At 35.2% G+C, this 23,601-nt stretch overlaps 1 protein-coding gene across 2 annotated transcripts; it reads right to left on the bottom strand.

The window, feature by feature from the left end:
- Positions 1-7,042: 7,042 nt before the first annotated feature.
- Positions 7,043-21,634, bottom strand: LOC122006988 (protein FAM32A-like). Of its 2 annotated transcripts, XM_042562709.1 has the most exons (5): positions 21,378-21,634; positions 13,660-13,705; positions 10,339-10,405; positions 7,909-8,057; positions 7,043-7,725 (listed from the first exon to the last, which is right to left on the bottom strand). In XM_042562709.1, exons 2-5 carry the CDS (start codon positions 13,697-13,699, stop codon positions 7,466-7,468), a joined length of 516 nt encoding a protein of 171 aa, XP_042418643.1. In that variant the 5' UTR covers positions 13,700-13,705; positions 21,378-21,634; the 3' UTR covers positions 7,043-7,465. The 2 variants fall into 2 exon arrangements, with proteins under 2 accessions (XP_042418643.1, XP_042418644.1); XM_042562710.1 differs by lacking the exons at positions 10,339-10,405; positions 13,660-13,705; positions 21,378-21,634 and adding an exon at positions 10,134-10,241.
- Positions 21,635-23,601: the final 1,967 nt, after the last annotated feature.

A 23,601-nucleotide genomic window follows, 5' to 3' on the forward strand; every position in this document is an offset into this window, starting at 1 on the left:
AAAACTTCAAGCAAAGATAATGACAACAATCAGACTTTGTCTGACAGATGATGTGATGTACCATGTCATGGACGAGGAGTCACCGGAGGTAGTTTGGTAAAAGCTAGAAAATTGGTATATGTCAAAGTCATTGACAAACAAACTGTATCTTAAGTAAAAATTATTCAAGCTAAAAATGACAGAAGAAACCGATCTAAGCTAGCACATCAACATATTCAACCAGATTATGAGAAATCTGAAGTGGGTTGATGTGAAGATCGAAGATGAAGACAAGGTGTTGATGTTTTTAAATTCTCTACCTTCATCTCCTATGTACGAAAATTTGCTTACTACTTTAATGTGGGGCAGGGAAACTCTCAAATTGGAGGAGATCATAGATGCATTGCTACATTATTACCAAAGGAAGAAAACAAACGATGAAGTTTCTCAAGGAGAATGGCTTGTGCTAAATAGTAACGAATAGTGTGATAGGAGCAAATCTCTACATGGATCAGGTAACAACAACAAGGCTCATTCTAAGTTGAGAAGGAAGAAGGTGATCACGTGCTATAAATGTGGAGGCAAAGATCTTATCAAGAGATATTGTCCAGAGATAAAGAAACATGTTGCAGAGAACAAAGGTAGTTTAGCAAAGTCTGCAAACATAGTTGAAGAGGAAAATTTAGAGAGTGGTGATGGAGATATGCTATCAATTATGTCGAGTTTAAAGCAGTTGACAGATGCATGGATTTTAGACTCTGCATGTTCATATCACATGACTCTAAATAAGAATTAGTTTGACACTTATAGGACAGTGAATTCTGGTTCGGTGTTGATGGGAAATGATGTGTCATGCAAAGTTATTATCATAGGGAACATCAGAATCAAGATGTTTGATGGTATGATCAGAAATCTATGTGATGTCAGATATATACCAGAGCTAAGGAAGAACTTGATCTCACTAGACACACTAGATGGTATTAGTTGTATTTACAAATCAGTGAGCGGGATGATAAAAGTCTGCAAGAGAGCTCTAATGATAATGAAAGGACAAAAGTTAGCAGAGAACATCTATAAGTTGATAGGGACTACAGTTGTAGGTGGAGTCGCCTCAGTGGAGTCTGAATCAGACAGTACTGTCTTATGGTATATGCGGCTAGGGCATATGGGTGAATGTGGGATGCTAGAACTGCGCAAGAGAGATTTGTTGAAGGGTGTCAAGATGTGAAAGCTTGAATTTTTCAAATTCTGTGTTTTGGGGAAATAGAGCAAAGTGCAATTCAAAAACGACAACAAACAAAACGGAAGAGATTCTAGACTACATACATATGGATCTCTGGGGACCAGCCAGTGTAGCATAATGTGGAGGGCACTTGTATTTTGTAAGTTTTACTGATGATTACTCACTAAATGTCTGGGTATACTTTATGTGTCACAAGTCAAAAACTTTTGCAAAGTTTAAACTATGAAAAACCGAATTAGAGAACCAGACCGGAAGGAAGATCAAATGCCTTATGTTAGACAATGGGACTGAGTACACAGATTTAAAATTTCAGGAATTTTGTGAGCAGCATGGGATAATGAGGTATTTTTCGATTTGCAGAATACCTCAGCAGAACGGGATAGCGAAAAGGTTGAACAGGACAATCATTGAGAATACAAGATGTCTCAGGCAGAATGCAAGGCTAATAAAGAATTTTTGGATAGAAGCAATTAACATGATATGTTATCTCATTAATAGATCACCTAAGACAGCGCTAGAAGGCAAAGTATCAGAGGAAGTATGGTCAGGGAATAAAGTCGATTATTCTCATCTTCGAGTTTTTGGATGACTAGCATAAGCAGTGCATTTTTCTGAGGTATCAGAAAGGAGTAAAAGGCTTCAAGCTTTAGGATCCTAAGACAAGCAAGGTGGTGATTAGTAGAGATATGGTGTTTGATGAGAAGGACATGCTACAATATACTCAAGAAGAAGGGAAAAAATGTCATAGAGTAACATGGAGAAAGATGTTATGAGACTAATGGCTCCCATGATTCTAACTCAAAGCACACGGTGCATCGCACTATAGTTGGTGGTAGAACGAGACGAGTTGTAAAACCACCCACCATATACGAATTTTAAGACGGTATCTTATGTACTCATTATTAGTAGCGAAGACCTTACATCTTTTCAAGAGGCGATACACAGCTCTAAAAAGAACAAGTGGACGGGTGTTATGGCAGAGGAGATGGAGTCGTTGCATAAGAATCCAATGTGGGATCTAGTGGAACTTCTTGAAGGAAAGAAAGCTATAGGGTGCAAGTGGATATTCAAGAAAAAAGAAGTAATGCCAGAGGGAGAAGAAGTAAAGTACAAGGCTCGGTTGGTAGCAAAGGGGTATTCATAGAGAAAGGAGATTAACTATGAAAAAATTTTCTCTTCAGTTGTAAAACATACCTCAATTAGAGTGCTGGTAGCTTTGGTGGCACATCATGATTTATAGTTGAAGCAAATGGATGTGAAGATGACATTTCTTCATGAAAATTTAGAGGAACAGATTTTTATGTCACAACATGAGGGATTTAGTCAACCGGGATAAAAGTGGTTGGTTTGTAAGTTGAAGAAATCACTCTATTGATTGAAACAATCTCTTAGGCAATAGTACAAACGTTTTGATTTATATATGATTTAAAACGGATATAGGAGATGTGAATATAATTGTTGCATATATGTGAAGAGTCTTGAAGATAAATCACTGGATTTCTTACTACTATACGTAGATGATATGCTCATTGTTGCAAAGAAGATGAAAGAGGTCGATAAATTGAAGAGGCTACTGAGCAAGGAATTTAACATGAAAGATTTGGGAGAAGTCAAGAAGATTCTTAGGATGGAGATTCACAGGGATAGAGTTATTGGGAGATTATGGTTGTCTCAACATAGCTATGGGGAGAAGGTCTTAGATAGGTTCAACATGAAGAATGCAAAGTCGATGAGCACACCCCGACACATCACTTTAAGTTATTCAATACACAGTGTCCAAAAACTGATGACGAGATCCAAGAGATGTCAAAGGTTTCTTATGTCAGTGCAATTGGTTGTCTGATGTATACCATAGTTTACACGAGACCATATTTGGCGCAAGGAGTTAGTATAGCGAGTAAGTTTCTCTCAAATTCTGGTCGACCACATTGAGATGCAGTGAAGTAAATTTTCAGATACTTGAGAAGTACAACTGATTATGATATCATATTCAGTAGATAATCGAAAGATCCTTCAGTTGCTGGGTATATAGATGCAGACTATGTAGGAGATTTAGATGACAGGAGGTCTACTACAGGATACGTGTTAACTGTGGCAGAAGAACCTATCTATTGGAAATCTATAGTATAATCTATTGTTGCATTGTCTACTACAAAGTTAGAGTACATGGTAGCAGCTGAAGCAGCGAAGGAAACTTTATAGCTTACAAGGTTGGTCAGAGAACTGGACGTTCAGTAAAGTGGAGTTAAGTTATTATGTGATAGTATGAATACTATTTATTTGGTGAAGAAACAGGTGTATCATGTGAGAACCAAGCACATTGATGTGAGATTTCACAAGATCAGAAAGCTAATTGTTTCCGGGGAAATTTAACTTGAGAAGATTCACACTGTAAAAAATACTACAGACATACTAACAAAGCCAGTGACTATAGAGAAGTTCAAGCATTGCTTGAACTTGATCCATATCTCTAGATGTTAGGGGAAGGAAATTCAGACCCAGAGATCCAGGTGGAGTTTTGTTCAGATACTCGCGTTCTTCGAAGGGGTGAATATTCACCAAGGTGGAAATTGTTGATGGGTGACTTATATTTGGATGAAGGTCAATGTGATGGATGTCATAGATGAAAAATCTGTTAAGATTTTTCATAATAAAATTCTGTTATGATTTTATATAACAGAATTTTATTACGATTTTTCATAATAGAATTCTTTTACGATTTTTCATAACAAAATTCTATTATGATTTTACCGGGTCTGAATTTATGCACTATTTATAAGGATCATTATAAACCTATTGTACAATCACAAGAATCATGGAATATGATTCTCTTGTGTAGAGAGAATTCTAATAAAGATTCAACCATTTTTTGTGAAGTAGGCACGTCATCAAACCACGGTAACTCTTCTTCTTCTTCTTCTTCTCCTTCCTCATATTTGCTCCTTTTTGTGCGTCTTTGTCTTGTTGCTCCACGCGATCTCTTTCTTTCTTCCTCTTCTTCTGCATTAATGGTTGAGAGGTGTTGCCCCCTCTTTACGCAACACAAATTAAATAAAAATTAAACTTAAAACTTAATTATTTAATTAAAAACTTTCATATAAAAGGCATTGATGATTTAAAGAGCCTAATTTTTTAAAAAATTATTCATGGTCCCTAAATTTATCTATATTTTTTTTAAAATTTAATAAAATAAATTTTAAAAATATAAAAAAATTAATAAAAAAATAAAATATTTATTTTTCTATTTTTAATATCTAATTATATGAAACAAAATAAAAGAAAATACAAAATAAAAAATTAGTTATTTCAGCATAACTTTCATTAAAATTTATGTTAAATTAATATTGTTTACTCTAAATATTTTTCTTAATTTATTTACATATTTTTTTAAAAATATTGAGTTTTTTAAATTCATAGTTTTGATCAAAAGCGACTCTAAAGACCTCAATCTTATTTAAATTTATCTATATTTTGAATTCTAATTTTGAAATTTTAATAAAAAATAAAAATAAATAAAATTATAAAAGAATGTTAATAAAAGTGTGTGTATCTATATAACTAATTACAAGAGAAAATAAAAAATTAAAATAAAAAATTACCTTGCTATTGGTTTGGTTAAAGCAAACCACCTGAGTTCGACTTGGTTAACCACACACCATCTTTGTGCTGCTTTAGTCAAAGCACTACCACCTTGGTGCTATGAAGATGACATATCAATAGATTTAGGTTACGTTTGGTTGGGCGTAATGTAATTGAGTTTGTAATATAATTAAATTTGTAATGTAATGTAATCTTGATTACATTACTACGTTTGATAATGAAATGTATGTAATCTTTGATTACAAAGGTGATTACATTTTTTGTTTGGTGTCCATTATTTTTATAAGGAATATAATTCGTATTATTATAAAATGACAAAAATATCCTACGACTTCTACCGACGAGCTTGTGGTGGCCGCTGCCACCGGTCGCTGGCCGCTGCTAGTCATCGGCCGTCGACGACCGTCGCCATCACCGGTTGCCGGTCGCCGGTCACCGCCGATCGCTGGCGGTCGCCGGTCCTGGCCGGCGGTCGCCGGTCCTGGCCGGCGGTCGCCGGTCCTGGCCGGCGGTGGCAGTGGCGGGCGGTGGCAGTGGCGGCGGGCGAAGATGGGCGGCGACAGATTAGGGGTATATTTGATATTGAAATTTTTGTTAAAATGTGACCTCGTAATGTAATCAGATTACAATGTGTTTGTTTTGTAATCCAGATTACAAAACTTCATTACATTTTGTAATCCAGATTACATTACAAGACAGATTACAATGTGTTTGGTTTCATTTTTAACTTGTAATGTAATGTAATCTGAATTACATTTTAAAACATATTACACCCTACCAAACGCAGCCTTAATCCAATCAATTTTTTCACTCTCTTGAATCTTATTATGCACACAAACTCTTCACTTATGACACTATCAATCTGAAAATTTTATTCAAAAAATTCAGTTTTCTTCTTTTTGCATGGTATCACATCTAGAGATAAACACCTTTGATCACTCTAAGACAACACCAATTATTATATAATGAAAATAGATAAATAAATATATAAAATATTAGTTGATAAAAAACTTAGGCCTTGATCACCTCCGTCCCCATCCCTCAGAGCAACACAGTCATCCCCACCACCGCGAGCACTTATTTTTCGATCAACGCCAATCCTCTCCTCCATTGAGGGTCGTTGGAGATTGAAGCTGATCTCTGTAAGGCAATAGACAATGTCGTCTGTTTGCCCCCACAAATCACCTCTACTGCCACTAAAGAGGGAGCTACGAGTCATAATCGGAGAATTGGGTACTGAGTTGTTTCTTGATTAATATTGGACTTAAGTTAGTGGTGCTTTGAGAGTGATCCATTGTACTAAATTGCTTATGTTTACCACGTTAAACAAACATAATGACAGTTGAAAAAAAAAAACTTGTATGTTTATTTCATTTCCATTGTACTAAATTATGTGTGTGACTTTGCTATCAACAGCAACAGTATTAAAATCATATTTGTAGGTAAGGGTGTTAATGAGTAGAACTTAGCTATGTTCAAACTTATTTATTTACTTATGGAACTTATTCAAGTTTGTTTAAGCTTGAGCTGAACTCAAATTTTTTATGGAGCTTATTTAAAAGTATTATTGTCCTTATAAATTAAATTACATACTTATTTAATACATAAACCTTAACATATTATAAATAATTTATAATTTAAAAAATTATAAACTATATATATAATTAAATTTTATATAATTTAATAAATAAATTTATCTATAAATTGATTATAAATTTTATTTATAAACATTAACAAACCTTAAATCCTAAATCAAATATTAATGTTCAATCCTATTTATTTTATATATTCTTTTACTATTGAAAAAAATATAAATAATCTTTATCAAATAGAGTTTGTTCATGAATATTGAATTCATTTACAACCCTACTAACAATAAATAAATTTAAATTGTTATTCATCCTCTTTAGCTCGACTGTTGGATCTCCAACATAACTATATTTTAGCAATATGTTATCCAGCTCAAATGATAGAATATAAAACTCTTAACCCTATGATTGCAAATTTGTGCCTTGTAAATTAAATATGCTAAAAATATCTTATCAAATAGGTCCTGATTGACTAAGTACTTGCATTGGATCAAGATTACCCATAATTTTATTCAAATTGAACCAAATCAAAAAATTTCACCGTGTGCTAATTTGATTTGATTTAATTTATAAAAAAAATGAGGCATTATTATAACAATACTCAGAATTTCTAATCAACAAACTGTACAAATTAAGAATGGGTCCATCCACCAAGAAAGATGATCAATAAAAAGGGTATCTCACAGCAGCAAATATCATCACAACTTACTAACTCCAGTATTTCCAAAACATGCAGCATCACACTGAATCTGATGGCATTAGTTCCTGTCCTCATACGATAAAACTAGAAATGTTTAACCTTGCAATAAAGATATCTAACTAATGCTCCGTTCAGATGATCACTACCACTATTCCGGTAAACACAGTACATTATGTTTCAGAACAGCAGCATTAGATGATTGAAACTGGAGGTGCAAATCACAAGTTATGTATTACAGATCATACTGAAACAATTGTAACATGATCTGCATGCAGATTGTGATATTATATTACGGTACTTATATTCCCAATAACCATGCGCAATCAGTAGTTCGTTCAAGGTAGTACCATATAGTTAACCCGGACCCACCTTTGGAATGTCATAATGCTCACTGAGATTTGCCAGATACTGATTGAAATCCTGGATGCGATCACGGTGAGACTTGTTTGATGTCTTCGCCAGCTTTATCGCATTAATCCTCTCCCTCTGTTCAATATATCGCCTTTCTGCTGGAGTCAAGTGATCATCGACTGATGGGGCTTGTCCTTCAGACCCAACCTTCTCGGCTTCAGTGAGGACTTCAGTTGGATCAGTTGATAATCCAGAACTCCCACCTGTATGATACTATAAGTAATCTTAAAAAATTGTTACATCCCTTCTCAAATAAAGTGGATTTTAATAAGCATCAGAAAACAAGAACATCTCATGAAAGGCCAAGGTAGGACAGAATAATCTTGAAATTGCTTGGTATGATTATAAAATATTTTTCTAGAGAAAAAAAATTAGTAAGAATCAACCTTCTGTAAGTTCCTGGTTTTCAGTCTTGGAATCTATTTCATAGTTATGCTTCTTCTTCTTCTTTTTCACGCCACCTCCCTTCACGTCCAATGCTTTTCCTTTCAGTTTAAGCTTCCCACCAACAATGTTCTCATATCCAGACATGTTCCTGCCGAAGAGAAAAACTAGGTTGCAGCTTATAAACATACAAATGGACATAGCATATTTTACTAAAAGAGATGTGACCTTAAAGAATACTGATGCAATTCAAATTCTAAACATCACCTTACACAACTAGATGCTAATGAAAATATATCCTCAGGAACAGACTATATAAGTGTTCTTGTCCGAAAGCGAAGAAAATGATAAACTGGGGATGTGACTTGAAGGTGGATGAAGCAAAGACTCCACGCGATCTTGCAACACAAGAAGCATTAGTGTCGGGCCGGGAAGGGGTTCTTGGCGTTGATCCTCCGACGCTCAAGTCAGTTTCCGGCGAAGTGGAGAATGATAAGAATGTTGTAACAAAGAGCTTGTTAAATAACGAAGTTGCACCTATCTCCGCCTGTAGATGGGAACCCCCTTTTATAGTGTCACTGTAATGTCTGCGCACACATCTCAAAGCAGGCACACGTTTTCCTAGACATCCTAGGAAAAGACAAGTCCAAAAGTGTCCTTGACACCTTTCCTTAAGCAAGCATGCAAATCCTTGATGTGACAGGCTAGAAGTTTTCATCATACGATTTGCTTACAAAATATGCTCTGTTGGCAGTGACACAAACCTCCAAAAGAGTACGAGGAGATACGTAAGTGGGTCCCACTGCAAGCCGATCGATAGCCGCTCGACCAGGATGCACCCGCTCTGTTGTGCTGACTTAGCTTTCCCATAACCGGAGGGCTCCTCCCTCGACTGGACATGTCGCCCGCCCGACAGGAACGGTGACTGGGGGATGTACTATTTGTTTATCTCGTAACCTTATGTTGTCCGCTTGGCCTTGCTCGACCGTCCGGGAATGCAATCTGTTCGGCCATAATTGAGCCGTTCGACCGACTTCACCTGCTTTGTGAACGTCTCTTGACCTTCCTTGACTTTGACCTTCACATCATCCGGTCTTCCCTGCTTTGACCCATCTTTAGTAGGGGCCCCTTTTCATCACCGGATCACTAAGAAAGAAATAATGATGCGCTTAAAGTACTGAAGTCATTATTTAACAAAGTTATATACCCGATGAAAATATATTGCAATCAACGAAGATGGTTGATAATGTCACAAATATTTGCTCGTGTTCTCCCAACAAAAAGTTTCAATATGGTGAACATAATAAATCAAGAATATAATATCTTGTTTTTTAATTGTCGACATTGATACAGCAAGAGATTCCAGCATCCCTTTCTCTCAAGTATTTGTTTTTCAATTTCCCATTGCATAGTATTTCAATTTGGTTGATAATGGCACACAATTTAAGATCATAGATGTTTCTTAGAGCATCCACATCAACTACCCTATCCAAAGATTTTACCCTAAATTTTGGATAGAATAACTAAAAACCCTTTGCATCAGTTACCCTATCCATTCCCTAAATTTAGATTTGATGAATAGTGATTCTCTAAATTTAGAGAATGAAACTTTTATCCTACAAATAAAATAATATTTCTTTTTAATCTCTCTCCTTCCACTCAATCTTTTCAATCTCTCTCCTTCCACTCATTCCATAAATATAATAATAAAAAATAGAAGAAAGAGAATAAAATAATAAAAAAATTAAGGATGATGAAAATTTTAGGGTATTTGATGTAGTGTGTAGTGAAAAGTGATTATTTAAATTTAATAAAGTGGGTCATTTACCCTAAATTTTAAATATAGTAATAAAGAAACTGATGTGGATGCTCTTAGTTCCACATGCCAAGTTTGCCATTAGGTATAGTACTGGGGTATAATACTTTGACTGGTACAGGGTTCTTGTTTTTTATTAAAAATCATCGGTTATCATTCTTAACATGGTATTAGAGTTGGTAATGCTATGACAAACTTTATCTCTATAATTTTTTCATTTGTAAATCCCTCGAAAAGGGATTCAGGAATTTGATGTCATTGGTGCATCCTACAGGCCTTCCTTTCTGGCCCTTCCATTCTTCCGCATCACTTCTGAACATTGACCTTGAACTTCTCAGGTCTTCACAGCGCATTTCTAAACCATCAAGATAATAGAAAGTAGAGGTTAAATATACAAATACGCTTGACAACCTTAGTAACAGTTGTTTTCCATTCCACCATAGTGCCAACATCTTCACCTAACTCGGCTCCATATAAACATTAAGGCTTCAGAGGCAAGTCACCCACAAGTTATCCACCCTACTCAACAACAATCAAGAATTTAAGCTGGAAGTTCAATAAAAGACAGCCCGGTGCATGAAGCTCCCACCAATGACGCAAAGGGTAAATGTCTCACCTGATGGTGCAAAACCAAGATGAGCCCAATGGCAAATGTAATGCTTGTGAATTGTGTAGAATGAGGCCTAGTATATGGATAAAAGAAAGAGAAGTGAGACTGATAAGTTTTTTTGAAAAAAAAAACATCAACTAAAACAAAAAAGAGTGAAAGTAATAGTAGATGAAAGAAGGTAGCATTAGTTTTTTTTTCTATTTTCATAGAAACATATATGCAGGACATCAAAGCTAAAATCTTAATCCTTTTATCCTCTTTCCTAAAATTAATATATATATTTTTTCTTTATCCACTTCAAATTTTTGGGATTAGTCTCTTCATTCTACTATCATCTCAATTTTCTCTAGCATCAATGTAAGAATTCACTTTAGCTTTCCTTCTGCCTTCTCTTTCTTAATAAGAATGAAAAACCAAAATTTTATGCTCATCTCTCAGAATTTCTCCTTTTAACTCTCTCAAAAAACTTGAATCGTAATCTCTCTTATTAATCCTGCTCCATCATCCATTGATTTCAAAAGAAAAGGTGGATTAGTTATTGTCTCTCAATATTTTCGCTTTATACTTTTTCAGAGCAGATATAATAGTTCTACTTATTACTTGTCTCTTCACACTTCTCCTTTAACTCTCTTGACAAAAATATTTGAATCATAATCTCTCTTTTTAATTCTGCAATGCTCCATCATCCATGAACTACAGAGAAATGTTAGATTACCTATTGTCTCTCTTCCAATATTTTCATTTCTATTTCTTTGGAGTAGATATCATAGCTTTACTCATTCTCTTTGCTAACATTCTTTCAGAGCCAATCCTAAAACTTATTGATTCGCTCTTCTACATTTTCTCCTCTTTCATATATTTTAGGAATGAATACTGAACCCCTAATGTATTTTTCATAGTGCTATATTTAGTCAAGTTATCTGATATCATCAATTTGAGAGCTTTAAGAAGACAATTGAATTCTTTAAAAAGTCAGTCATCGACGTCAACATTTTCACTGCCAATGCTCTCAACTGAAAGATGAATGTTGTATGTTCTCCAAACATAACATGAGTTGTTTGATATCTTCATCAAACATTTCAATGAGACTTATTTTTCCAAATATTTTCGAGGGCAAGCATCATAATAAATAGTTTGGTCCTGGCTTATTTAGCCATCAGGAAACCATTGGGGTATAATATATATAGGGTATCATAATTATTTCTGTCAAAAAACATTCCTTTATTTCTCTCAATTAAAGAACAAAAGTAAGTATGCAACCCAATAGAAACTACAATCCCTTTAGAAATAAATTTAAAAACTAAAATACAAGTAGTCTCTGGAAGAATCAATTAATTTCAAGCAACTAATAGAATTAACTTATATACAGGTATACACATTCATACACATGTAATCTTTTCAAAACTTGGAATAGTCAATGGCATGCTAATCTAATACATTTTAGTTCTTACTACATGCAACAAAGTGTAACATTCAGTTTGCCACAGAATGTATGTCCGTACCCTATCCACTAGAGATTCCCCTGTAATTTCAATATTGACAAGATGTCACCTTGAGCTTACCATTTTTTGTAGAAAGTCTGATAGACAATTTATGAAGATAAATTGTGAGGGTGGGGCACAAATTGACAAATGTTTGTGAAGTATGTGTAGAGTTTTGGGTTACAGTCAAATGACTCAAATCATCTCTTATTAATAGAAATTCAATCCTTGAGTACATTAATTTTATTGATGATTTTAAATACTCATAGTTAAAAGCTAATTAGTGGAATTAGTGTCGAAGATCAGCATGTTGACATTACAATACAAAGGAATTCTTTCATTTATTTTCTTTTTTCATTCACAGAGGAAACAATTTTCTCATTAATACCAGGTCGACAATTGAATATTTAACATCCTGAAGGTTGATATTGTTCATCAATGCAACCATGTAGACTTATGCAGTGATGCCTAGCTCATTAATATTGGTATCATGTCCAACTTAACTCCAATTTGATTATGCCAGAATCAACCAAATAAACAAACAAGAAATATACTGCTTATGTTAAACGTGTTGGTGCAATCATACCCTTGTGATCATGATTAATCATGGCTTTCATAGTTTAGGCAAAAAGTTTAAGTTAGGATCATCTTGAATCTGATATGTGTATGAAATCGTGCATGATTTAATGTTGATGCATATGGACACTTAGCGTGATCAGAGTGTGGTGATTCAACGACTCAAGGTTCATGAAGATTAGAAAAGGATGGCGTGGATATCCGAGGGACCATGGACGAAGAGCATTGAAGTGATGATACACCAAGGAGAATAGAAGACTTCGTGTGAGATGAGAGTGAGAATTTGTACGCATGGGCAAAGGTAGAATCATATCTATGATGGACTCGATCTTAGAAAAGGTCGCAGTCAAAGTATCAGTATATCAATTGATTGGTCTATAGTAGTCAAATGCTGAGTCGACTTGGAACCAAACAAAAACAACATAAGCTTTTTGAGTTGACTGTCCTAGTCAACTATTGGACACCAGTCCCAGCCCACTAGAGATCCCAATGATAAACTTAATTGCTACTATTAAAAGGCTAGCTTGACGTGTCTGTTGTCAAATCAAGTAAGCAATTGATTGATCAATCAAGTGATCAGATCCTAGAAATTGACTGCTTGACGAAAAAAAAGCGATTTCGAAGTCGGAATCAAAGATGGAGCCGAAGGCTATAAATTTGGGCACTAAGTAGCTTAAAGTAGCTACAAAAATACCCTAAATATTTATGTACTTGTGCTTGAGTGTCGTCTTCTTGTGTTCTCACTTTATTGTCTACTTAACTTCCATGAAGTGCATTTGCATTTGTAAGAAGTTTCTCCACCTTCCTTACCAAGCACGATAAGAAGATTGTCGACTCAAGCATTCATCCACTGAAGTTTGAAGATGAAACAGTGTTGATCAAACACTATCAGAAGCCTTATTCTCCTAGTAATCTTTCTCTTTGTACTCTTTTTTAATCCTTCCATTGTAAGAGATTTCTCCACCTCTATTAGAAGATTGAGAAGGAGAAAGTATGAAGGCTTTCGAGGACTAACTTGTTTAATGAGTCATAGGTTGTGGACTAGGAACTAGCACATAAATGCCAGAGTCTTAGCAATTCTGTGAGCGTTTTTTCTTCTATGTTTTTGTTGCATTTAACTTTGCAAATTTGCTACCAAGAAAAAAAGTTCATATAACCGTACTTGCAAGTTGAATGATTATTATTCAACCTAGCTAGGTCATCCGATCCCCAACAAAAACATACATGTGACCAAATTTTGATGGATGAAAGGCATGAAAAGCTTACTTACCCAACAAATCCACTTGTAACACGAGCCAGGGATGAGGCATATTCTACTGCAGAAAGAACAAGTTAAACTGATACAAAAATGTCAAATAAAATGGTACATAATCTTCCTGTAAATAGATAAAGTTATCATCCGCGACACAAGCTTATTAACTCTGATGAAATTGTACAATTAATTTCTTTCTGACTGAATGTCTCACCCTTTCTCGCAGAAACAGTGGGAAAATTAGGAACCAAACCAACAAAGCAAGAGGCGATCCTTTTTTTTGTCTTACGGTCGAAGATAGATCTAAATTTTCTGATTATAAATAAGAGTGAATATGAACATACACATAAAATAAAGAAAAAAAATGCACGGAAAATTGTAAATTAAGGAGCAGAAAGAGAGACAGAGAAAAAAACCTAACCCCGCGGTGGTGGATGAAGGGGGGAAAGACAGACTCGAGTACAGATCGAGTTGATGCCGCCTTTAAGAGAAGACAACGGCGAATCGAGATCTTGTTGCGGAGTGAGGATGGAGAACAAACGCAGAAGATCAATGGTGGGGGGCAGCGGGTTAGAATAGGTTGGCGTTATCTTCTAGGAATTAGGAGAATAATGTCCCGTCGAGGGGAAATTTTGTTTGCGTTTATATTTTCTAAAAATTAAGTTTTTTATTATAAAACAATAAGCAATAAAGAATTTAAGAAAGATGAATAAAAATTAAAAAAAATATAAGAGATTTTTTATCATATCTTCTGTAAGTATCCAAGTGGTTGAGCAACAATTCTGATGTGAGTTCAACACAGATTAAGTTTGATTTTGAAGATCTAATTTATATGTCTAAGTGTGCAGGATTTTAGGAGAATATATAAGTACCCAAGATGATAAAAGATCTGGTAAGCGAGAAAGATTGCACGGGAAAAGAGTCGACGGATTGAGCGCATTTGGGGTATGAGGGAAAGAGTACTGGTGGAGCGTGAAGGATGCATCTGAGAAACGAGAAGCGGGGAGGAAGACTACTCGAGAAGAATGGAATTGAGTTAGGGGTGAGCTCAATTCCGGGACGCAATCACCCAGACGCCTGGAGAAGAAAATGATCAACTCTACAAGTTGACCATCCCAAGCGCTTTCCCAAGCGCCTAGACTCCATGCACCTGGATCCATTCCATGTGCTCAGGTTTCGTGGCCACATTAGCAGGAACCATTGTGGAATCGGATAAGGATAGTGTCCACGTCGGCAGACTCCATGCCTCCGTATCACTTCCAAGCGCCCAATATGCCTGAAGTCATCTAGAGTCATTGAACGGACTGTTGCCTGGTGGATCGAGTTCATCAAATACAGGCATCCCAATTGCTTCCGGCGTTCGGAAGGTGCCACGTTAACAAACGATCAGATCAAAGATGAAAACTATAAAAGGAGGACCGATGCTCAAAGTTCAAAATAACACACTCATATTCATTTCTGTTCAGTCATGTTTTCATTGCTTTCATGCTTAACCATTGTAAAGAGCTTCTCTGCCTCTGACTCATGTTCGAAAAAGGAGATCTTCATAGTGCTCTTTATAGTCTTGGACTAGTAACATCCTAGTTGCAAACCAAGTAAATTCAGCCTCTTCCTTTTATGTTTTCGTTATTCTCTAATTAATGTGTGTGTCCTTGCTAGTTTGATAGCAAGAGAAATAGAATTGTTTTATTTGCAGGTTCGAAACGCTTCCACTATACTAACAATTGGTATCATAATCATGGTCTAGACCAAATATCATGTGGGGCGACCTTAAACAAAATTGGGGAGGCCCAGAACAGGTCAAGAGTGACCGAATGCTTCCCAAAGCAGGTCAAGAGTGATCGGTTGGTTGTGGGGAGACCCGGAGCAGGTGAAAAATGATCGGATGCTTGTGAGGAGACCCGGAGCAGGTGAAGAATGACCAGATACTTGCGGGGAGGTCCGGAGCATGTCAAGAGTGACCAGATGTTTAAGGGGAGGCCCAGACCATGAGAGTAATGGTAGTCCCTTGTTTGAGAGGAAGATTGTTGGGAATACAATTATAGTCCCATATTAAAAATACATGTAAAAAAAATCATGAGTTTAAAAGATGAAAATATCTCGATTAGGATGAGGCATTTTGTATAAAGCTCAAAAATAAATCCCTTAAGGCTTAAGCCCAAAGCAGATAATATCATACCATTGTGGAAATATATAAATTGTTTTGGTCCTATAATTAATATTAGAGCTCGGACTGCCTGAAAGACTAATCGTCGATTGTGCATTAACAAAAAAGGGATCAAGAAATGGCCAGATCTAACTTAATTTGTGTTGCACTAACAAATGGTATCAAAGCCATGATCAAACCGGATGCCATGTGGGGGGTAAACAAAGTTGAGGGGAGACTTGGAGCAGGTCAAAAGTGATTGAATGCTTGTGGGGAGGCACAAACCAAGTCAAGAGTGATTGAATACTTGCGAGAGGCCCAAAGTAGATCAAGAGTGATCGAATGCTTGCCGGGAGGTCCGGAACAGGTCAAGAGCGTCGGATGCTTGTGGGAAGGTCCGAACCATGAGAGTGATGGTGGTCCTTCTTTTGAGAGGAGGATTGTTGGGAATAAATCAAAGTCCCACATTAATGTGAATCAACACAGACTAAGTTAGAGATAAAATAAAAAGAATGCATGAAATATTTCAAAGCAGCAAAGCAATAAATATTAAAAACTCCTTGCATTTGGTTGAAGTTATCTTTCATAACCTTGGTTATGTAATTACCAGATAATCACATAACAAGCTTATGAGGAATAAAATATAACTTATGTCGTTTGATTTAATCCTAGATAATGTAACAAAAGCTTGTTTATTCAGATGTTTTAGTGTATAACCTAGTTTTACATTTATTATATTACCCCTGGTTCAACCCTAAACATTTTTACAACTAAATCAATTTGATATTTAGTTATTTTTTTAAATAAAATAAAATAAAATATTAATATTAATAATAATATTATTAATAGATTGATGATATATTTAATAAATAAATAAAATTAATTTATAAATTTTAAAACTACATAATAGGACGTCACATAATCAATCACCTTTCCTTCACTAGAGGCAACGACAATAATTTGTTTAAAAAAAACCTTTTTCCATCAGTTGATGGTTAATACCTTTTATAAAAAACAACAACAACAACAATAGTAATTTTTAATAAATACCATAATGATTAGAATACATGATGTAGAAGTGGGAGGCCAAGCTCACATCGACAATGTAACTCCATCTTTTTTCCATCAGTCAAAAGATGTGAACTTTTATATTTCTGAATAACAAAGGAACAAGAAAACATATGTAAAAATATATAGGCCCCCTATCCAACTGGTAGGCAACTCTCTTGCATCACAAAAGCTTCGCTTTGCACTTTTCACCAAACAAACATAAGCACATCAGTGTAAAGGACAATTGTCACCTAATATTATGAGTGCAGAAATTATATCTAGACAATGCCTAATAAGCATATGATATGCTCCTTCTCAATCTAGCACTCCTCTTGATAGCTAAGACAATTGTCAACCATAAAAACATAAATAACTTACTTTCCATCATCTTCATGCGCATAATGAGCACATAAATCATCTTCATCTCCTACCTCACTGTTAACCGAGTCATATCAGCCTATCATGTAAATAGGGCAACGATAATACTGAATAGAAATCTACAAATTCTGTTTCAAATAAGAATTCTGTTTGCAAGTTGGACTTACAATAGGACATTAATCATTTTTGCAAGTTGAACTAAACACTAAGGGGACGTTTGGTTCTTTCTTAGGAATAGGAATCGGAATGGGAATCATTGTATTATGGAATGGGAATGGGAATGGGTATGAGCATGAATATCACTCTTAAAAACAATGTTTGGTTAGTTGTATATCTTCTATCGGAATAAATCAAAGTTTCCTTTTTTACCCTTAAAGGAAAATAAGAGAAAAAATTAGATGTGAGAGAAAGATGAATGTGAGAGAAAAATATGATGAAAGAAAATTATGAGAGAGAAAGTATTATGAGAGAGAAAGTGTGATAAGAAAGAATGAAGAGAGAGAAAGTGTGATGAGAGAAAATGAAAAAAAAGAGTGATTGGAGAGAGCATGATGAGAGAAAATATGATGTGAGAGAAAGTATGATAGGAGAGGATGAAGAGAGAGAAAATATAACGAGAAAAAATGGAGAGAGAGAGATAGAGTCATGAGAGAGATTGAGGAGAGAGAAAGTATGGTGAGAGAAAAAGAGAACAGTGAATATGATGAGAGAGATTGAGGAGAGAGAAAGTATGATGAGAGAGAAAGTGTGTTGAGGAAAAAAGGAGTAAGTGTGATAAGAGAAATTGAGGGGAGAGAAAGTATGATGAAAGAGAAAGTGTGTTGAGGAAAAAAGGAGGAAGTGTGATAAGAGAGATTGAGGAGAGAGAAAGTATGATGAGAGAGAAAGTGTGATGAGAAAAAAAGAGAAAAGAGAGTGTGATGGGAGAGATTGAGGAGAGAGAAAATGTGATGAGAGAGAAATTGTGATGAGGAAAAAAAGTAGGAAGAGAGTGCGATGGAAGAGATTGAGGAGAGAGAAAGTGTAATGAGAAAAAAGAGGAAAGAGAGTGTGATAGGAGAGATTAAGGAGAGAGAAAGTGTGTGATAAAATGATGAGAAAGAAACTATGATGAGAGAGAAAATATAATGAGAGAGAATAAGGAGAGATAAGTGATATGAAAGAAAAATAAATAAATATATTTTGATATTTGATATTAATGGAGAAAATTTTAGTTTTAAGTCAAGGGTATTTTTGGAATAATGGAATATTTTGATTGATGAAAATAGGATAATGACTCATTGAAGGGAAGGTACATGGGAATGAGTTATTATCCAATTTCAAGGATTCATTCCCTTATTTGCATTCCTATTCCTATAATCCAAACATTAACAATGGGAATCAATGATTCTCATTCCCATTCCCCACTCTTATTACCATAAACCAAACGCCCCCTAAATTTGCAAGTTTTCTTAAGTGATTAGATAAGGGCATTAATCATTTTCCTCTTGCATGATTTCTAGAAGTTTGAGAAGATGAGTTGGAAAAAAATAGCATTTGCAAACAAGAGAGTTGTTTCATAAATCTCTAGATTGAAAAAAAAAATCAGAGTGAACTGACAATAAAAAAGACAGAGAAGCTTAAAGGAATGATTTGCTGGGTTTCTGTAGGATTCAGTTTGATTTTTTATCTATTGAATTTCTTGGTGTAGGTCTCTTAACATTGAAGGATTAGGATGTAACGACCACTCTTCTTAACTATATTATTACTCTCTAAGAGTGACCGTTACTTAACTACTAACTCTACTTAACCGGTGTGATCGAAACCACGAGGAATCCCTACCGAAAAATTTCGACAAAATCTCCCCTAAACCGGTGACCATAATCATTAATACATAACATAATATACACAGCCACAGGCGGCTGGAACATTTAGCAAACAACCACGCAGTTATAAGACACAACAACTAAAAAGATAAACTATTCTAACAATAACAAATGAATAAATCTCCAACAGTGGAAAATAACCAAACTAACAATGCGGAATAAAACTACTCATCTACTAGATAAACATGGTAGAATAAAGAACTAAACTTATTAATTTTTAGAACTATATGAACCTTATTTCATTTGTTCTAAACTTAATCTTTAATACTTTATGTTTATGTAAAACTCGTTTTACTTGTTCAAAAACTTATACTTATAATACTTCAAAATAGTAATCAACTTCTCTTGGGCCCGGCAACTGTGCTTGCTTTTACTTTTGTAACGACCCGACCCATTTGGCGGCCCATTTGGCGGTCCATTTGGCGACCCTCGGGTCGTCGACAGTCGACCGTCGGCCGTGCCGTTACTACTAGGTTATCTAAACCTAGGGACGACTATGGGAGCCCAACCCAAGGACAACTGAGAGTCCAACACAGTGCCACTGATAAAAGTAAAATACTTGTTATCTTTTAATACTTCTATATAATGCCTCGACATTTTTTTTAGCACCTTGTGTGCCAAAATCCCCAAAGTCTTGACTTTGAGATCTACTTAAGGCCTTGGCCTTTTTCTTTTCTTTATCTTTCTTATACTTTTCTTAAACTCAAAATACTGCTAGGGTATTTTTTCCATATGCATCTATAAGTGAAACTAACTAGGTAACACACAATCATGCATATTTAAGGGAAATCTAAAGCCTTGTACTACAATGCTTTCCATAAACTATCTGTTAGCAAATTGCACTGCTAAAGAAACTAAATACTTAACGCAAATCTGCACTGCTAAAGAAACTAAATATTTAAAGCAAATCTGCACAACACAGGAATCTAAACTGTACTATTGCTTAATAAAATTTGCACTCTAATACTTAATAAAATCTGCACTGCTCTTCTTAATAAAGGTCTGCACTGATCTACTTAATAAAAATCTGCACTGCTCTTCTTAATAAAAGTCTGCACTAATCTACTTAATAAAAATCTGCATACTAGCTTAACCAAAAATCTATACTGCATACTTTAAAAATGAGGACTGTTCTTGCCCAATGCATAGCATAAAAAGATCTAACCAGCAAGCTTAAGGCAAGGCTGTTCCAACTAATTAAGAAAGCATCAGAAACTAAATCTGAAACTGAAATCTTATACTTAAATCATAATTCAAGTTTTCACTTTTTACCTCAGAATGAACTTAAGCTCAATGACAGTGAAATTCAAATGAACTACGCTTGAAGTCAATGCTACAGTTGCAATAGATCACAATGTCCTGATCCAAATATCCCTAGGTGGCTATGCTAATGAGTGAAACTTCTAACCGTGACAGCTTCCATGCACTCACATTCTAGTAAAGTCTTCAGTAAAGCTATACCAAGCAATGAAAGCAACATAGTAAACCTAAAGATAATCAAGTAGATCTTGAGATAAAACTCTATCTAAATAACAAAATTTCCATCTGAAGTTGCTTCTCTTTCCATTACTCTATATCCAGATTCCTTGATCTTCACTAAATCTACCTAGGCAACCAATCTAAATTACCAAAGCCCTAGGAACCATCTTGTACATGTTCCGGAATCAAACAGGAAATCTAAATCCCTAACAAATCCGAAATTCTTGTACAGCATATTCTGAAAACAACCGAATGCCTAGCAACCAAAATTCTTGTACAGCATGAACCGAAAACAAAGAAGGAATGTACAGCTTAATCCGAATCAAAGAAGGAGAACTATAGCATGTTCCGAAATCAAAGAAGCCTAACAACCATCCTGCTAAAAGGCTACTTCATACAAAGGAACTCCAATCTGAATCTTATGAAGGCAAATTCAGGTTCAATACAGCAGCAAACAAAGGAACACAAACCTAAATTCTACATGTTCCGAAAGCATGAAAGGGAGGCTAAATCCCTAACCATAATTTCTGTGCAACACAATCCGAAACAAAGAAGGAAACTAAAACTCGAAACTAATTCTCCTGTTCTTCATGCTTAAACTAAATCAATCCTTCTCTTCTTTCTTTAGGGCTCACGGCAGCAAACAAAACCAAGAAAGAATCAACAACAGAAATTAAAATCCCTAGCAGCAAGCTACAAAAATCAACACAGTAGCAAGCTTCGGAATTCATGAACACAAAGATCCGAAACCTCAAATTCACAGCAACAAGGCAGAAAACCTCGGAACTACTCTTACCGCAGGTGAGTGAGCAACTTACCTTCGTTTTCTTGGACTTACAACCTAGAAAGAGAAAGACTCTAGGGTTCCGGAGCGATGGAGATCTCAGCTTCTCCCTCGTGCTCACGGCGCTCCTTGCCGAGGTGATCCCGATTCCGTGAAGCTCTTTCGGAAAGAGTCCCTCGCCGACCGCCGGAGTGAAGACCTAGACCTGCTTCTTCGTTTCCGCCGCGAGAAGAAGAAATCGCGGCGTCGGGAGCGAGAGAGGAGGAAAAGACTTTTAGGGTTCGGGAAAATAAAACAATTCCTTTTTAAAACTAGGGTTTCATTATCAACTATACCTTAAATAATTTTACTATCTACTCTTAAGCAAAACTGCCCGTAGCACAATTGGTTAACCAGGTTTTAATCAAGTCAGAGATCTCTGCTTCGATTTCTCAGCCACGTACTTTTATTTCCAATTTATTTTACTGTTCCTAGCTACTATTTAAATACATACTCGGGTTCGGATCACGGTTCAAAACCCAACTTCAATATATTATTTTTTTTTCCTTCTTCCTCTTTGTAAAAATACCAAACGAACTCCAAAAATTACATAAAAATACTCTATAAATTCCTAAAAATCTCTAGAATCTTTCTAAAACATTTCTAGATTTAATAAGGTCTTTTAGAACTCTAAATTATGAAATTTGGGATGTTACATAAGAAAGGAGGAGGATTAGGAAAGGAGGATTGCAATTGAGGTATCAACTATTACATGTGTGTGCCAAGTCCATTGTAGTTCCCTGAATACATGAATACATATCAGTTTCAAGTGAAGTTCTTATCTTTTCATCATCATTTGATGTTCCCTCTTTCCCATGAAGCTCATCCTTTCATGACTCAAAGACCTGCATATTGAGCCTGAGGTATTCCAAGACAGGTACGAGGAATACTAGAATTGTAGAAATCCATATTACTGCTAATGAGGATGGTATAAAGGCATCTGACTAGGGGTTGCTGAAATCAGGAAATACAGGAATGGAATTAGCAATTTCTGAACTTGGAACTGAATTGCCTAAGGATCAGTTGAAACATAATTTGTAGGTTCAACTTACAAGTAGAAAGATTTAGCATTATCCCTGAATAAAGAGATAGTTGGTAGGAAAATGTCAAATTAGCAAGAACTAAACAGAACCTAACTAAATCAAAGTTATTTCAAAGTATGAAGCAAGCTAGCAAGAACTAAACAGAACTTAATTAAATCAAAATTACATGATCACCGAGTCAAGGAAATTACATAAACAAAAGGGCTTCAAAATATATTATTATTTTTTTACTTCTTCCTCTTGGTAAAAATATCAAACGAACTCTAAAAATTACATAAAAATACTCTATAAATTCCTAAAAATCTCTAGAATTTTTCTAAAATATTTCTAGATTTTAATAAGGTCTTTTAGATCTCTAAATCATGAAATTTGGGATGTTACATAAGAAAGGAGGAGGATTAGGAAAGGAGGATTGCAATTGAGGTATCAACTATTACATGTGTGTGCCAAGTCCATTGTAGTTCCCTGAATACATATCAGTTTCAAGTGAAGTTCTTATCTTTTCATCATCATTTGATGTTCCCTCTTTCCCATGAAGCTCACCCTTTCATGACTCAAAGACCTACATATTGAGCCTGAGGTATTCCAAGACAGGTACGAGGAATACTAGAATTGCATAAATCCATATTACTGCTAATGAGGATGGTATAAAGGCATCTGACTAGGGGTTGCTGAAATCAGGAAATACAGGAATGGAATTAGCAATTTCTGAACTTGGAACTGAATTGCCTAAGGATCAGTTGAAACAGAATTTATAGGTTCAACTACAAGTAGAAAGATTTAGCATTATCCCTGAATAAAGAGATAGTTGGTAGGAAAATGTCAAATTAGCAAGAACTAAACAGAACCTAACTAAATCAAAGTTATTTCAAAGTATGAAGCAAGCTAGCAAGAACTAAACAGAACTTAATTAAATCAAAATTACATGATCACCGAGTCAAGGAAATTACATAAACAAAAGGGCAACAAGAAACCAGCCCAGACATAAATTCATCGGAGATATCTAAGGAAGAAAACCAACTTAAAAACACGATTTCTCATGGGAAAAATTTGTTTTGCTTTTAACGGTTTATTCTTCGCTATTGATCATTTAAAAATAATTTTAAAAAAATATTTAATTATCAAAAAATCTAAAATATTTAACGGATGTAGCTCATAATATTTTCTACTACAAAC

The sequence above is a fragment of the Zingiber officinale genome, chromosome 7B (assembly GCF_018446385.1).
Source record: "Zingiber officinale cultivar Zhangliang chromosome 7B, Zo_v1.1, whole genome shotgun sequence".
NCBI lineage: Eukaryota > Viridiplantae > Streptophyta > Magnoliopsida > Zingiberales > Zingiberaceae > Zingiber > Zingiber officinale.

Coding starts and splice junctions, on each gene's coding strand:
- LOC122006988 (XM_042562709.1), bottom strand. CDS start 13,699: ATGCCTCATCCCTGGCTCGTGTTACAAGTGGATTTGTTGG. Junction 10,406..13,659: donor GTTACAAGTGGATTTGTTGG/GTAAGTAAGCTT, acceptor TCCATATACTAG/GCCTCATTCTACACAATTCA. Junction 7,726..7,908: donor AAACCAGGAACTTACAGAAG/GTTGATTCTTAC, acceptor AGTATCATACAG/GTGGGAGTTCTGGATTATCA.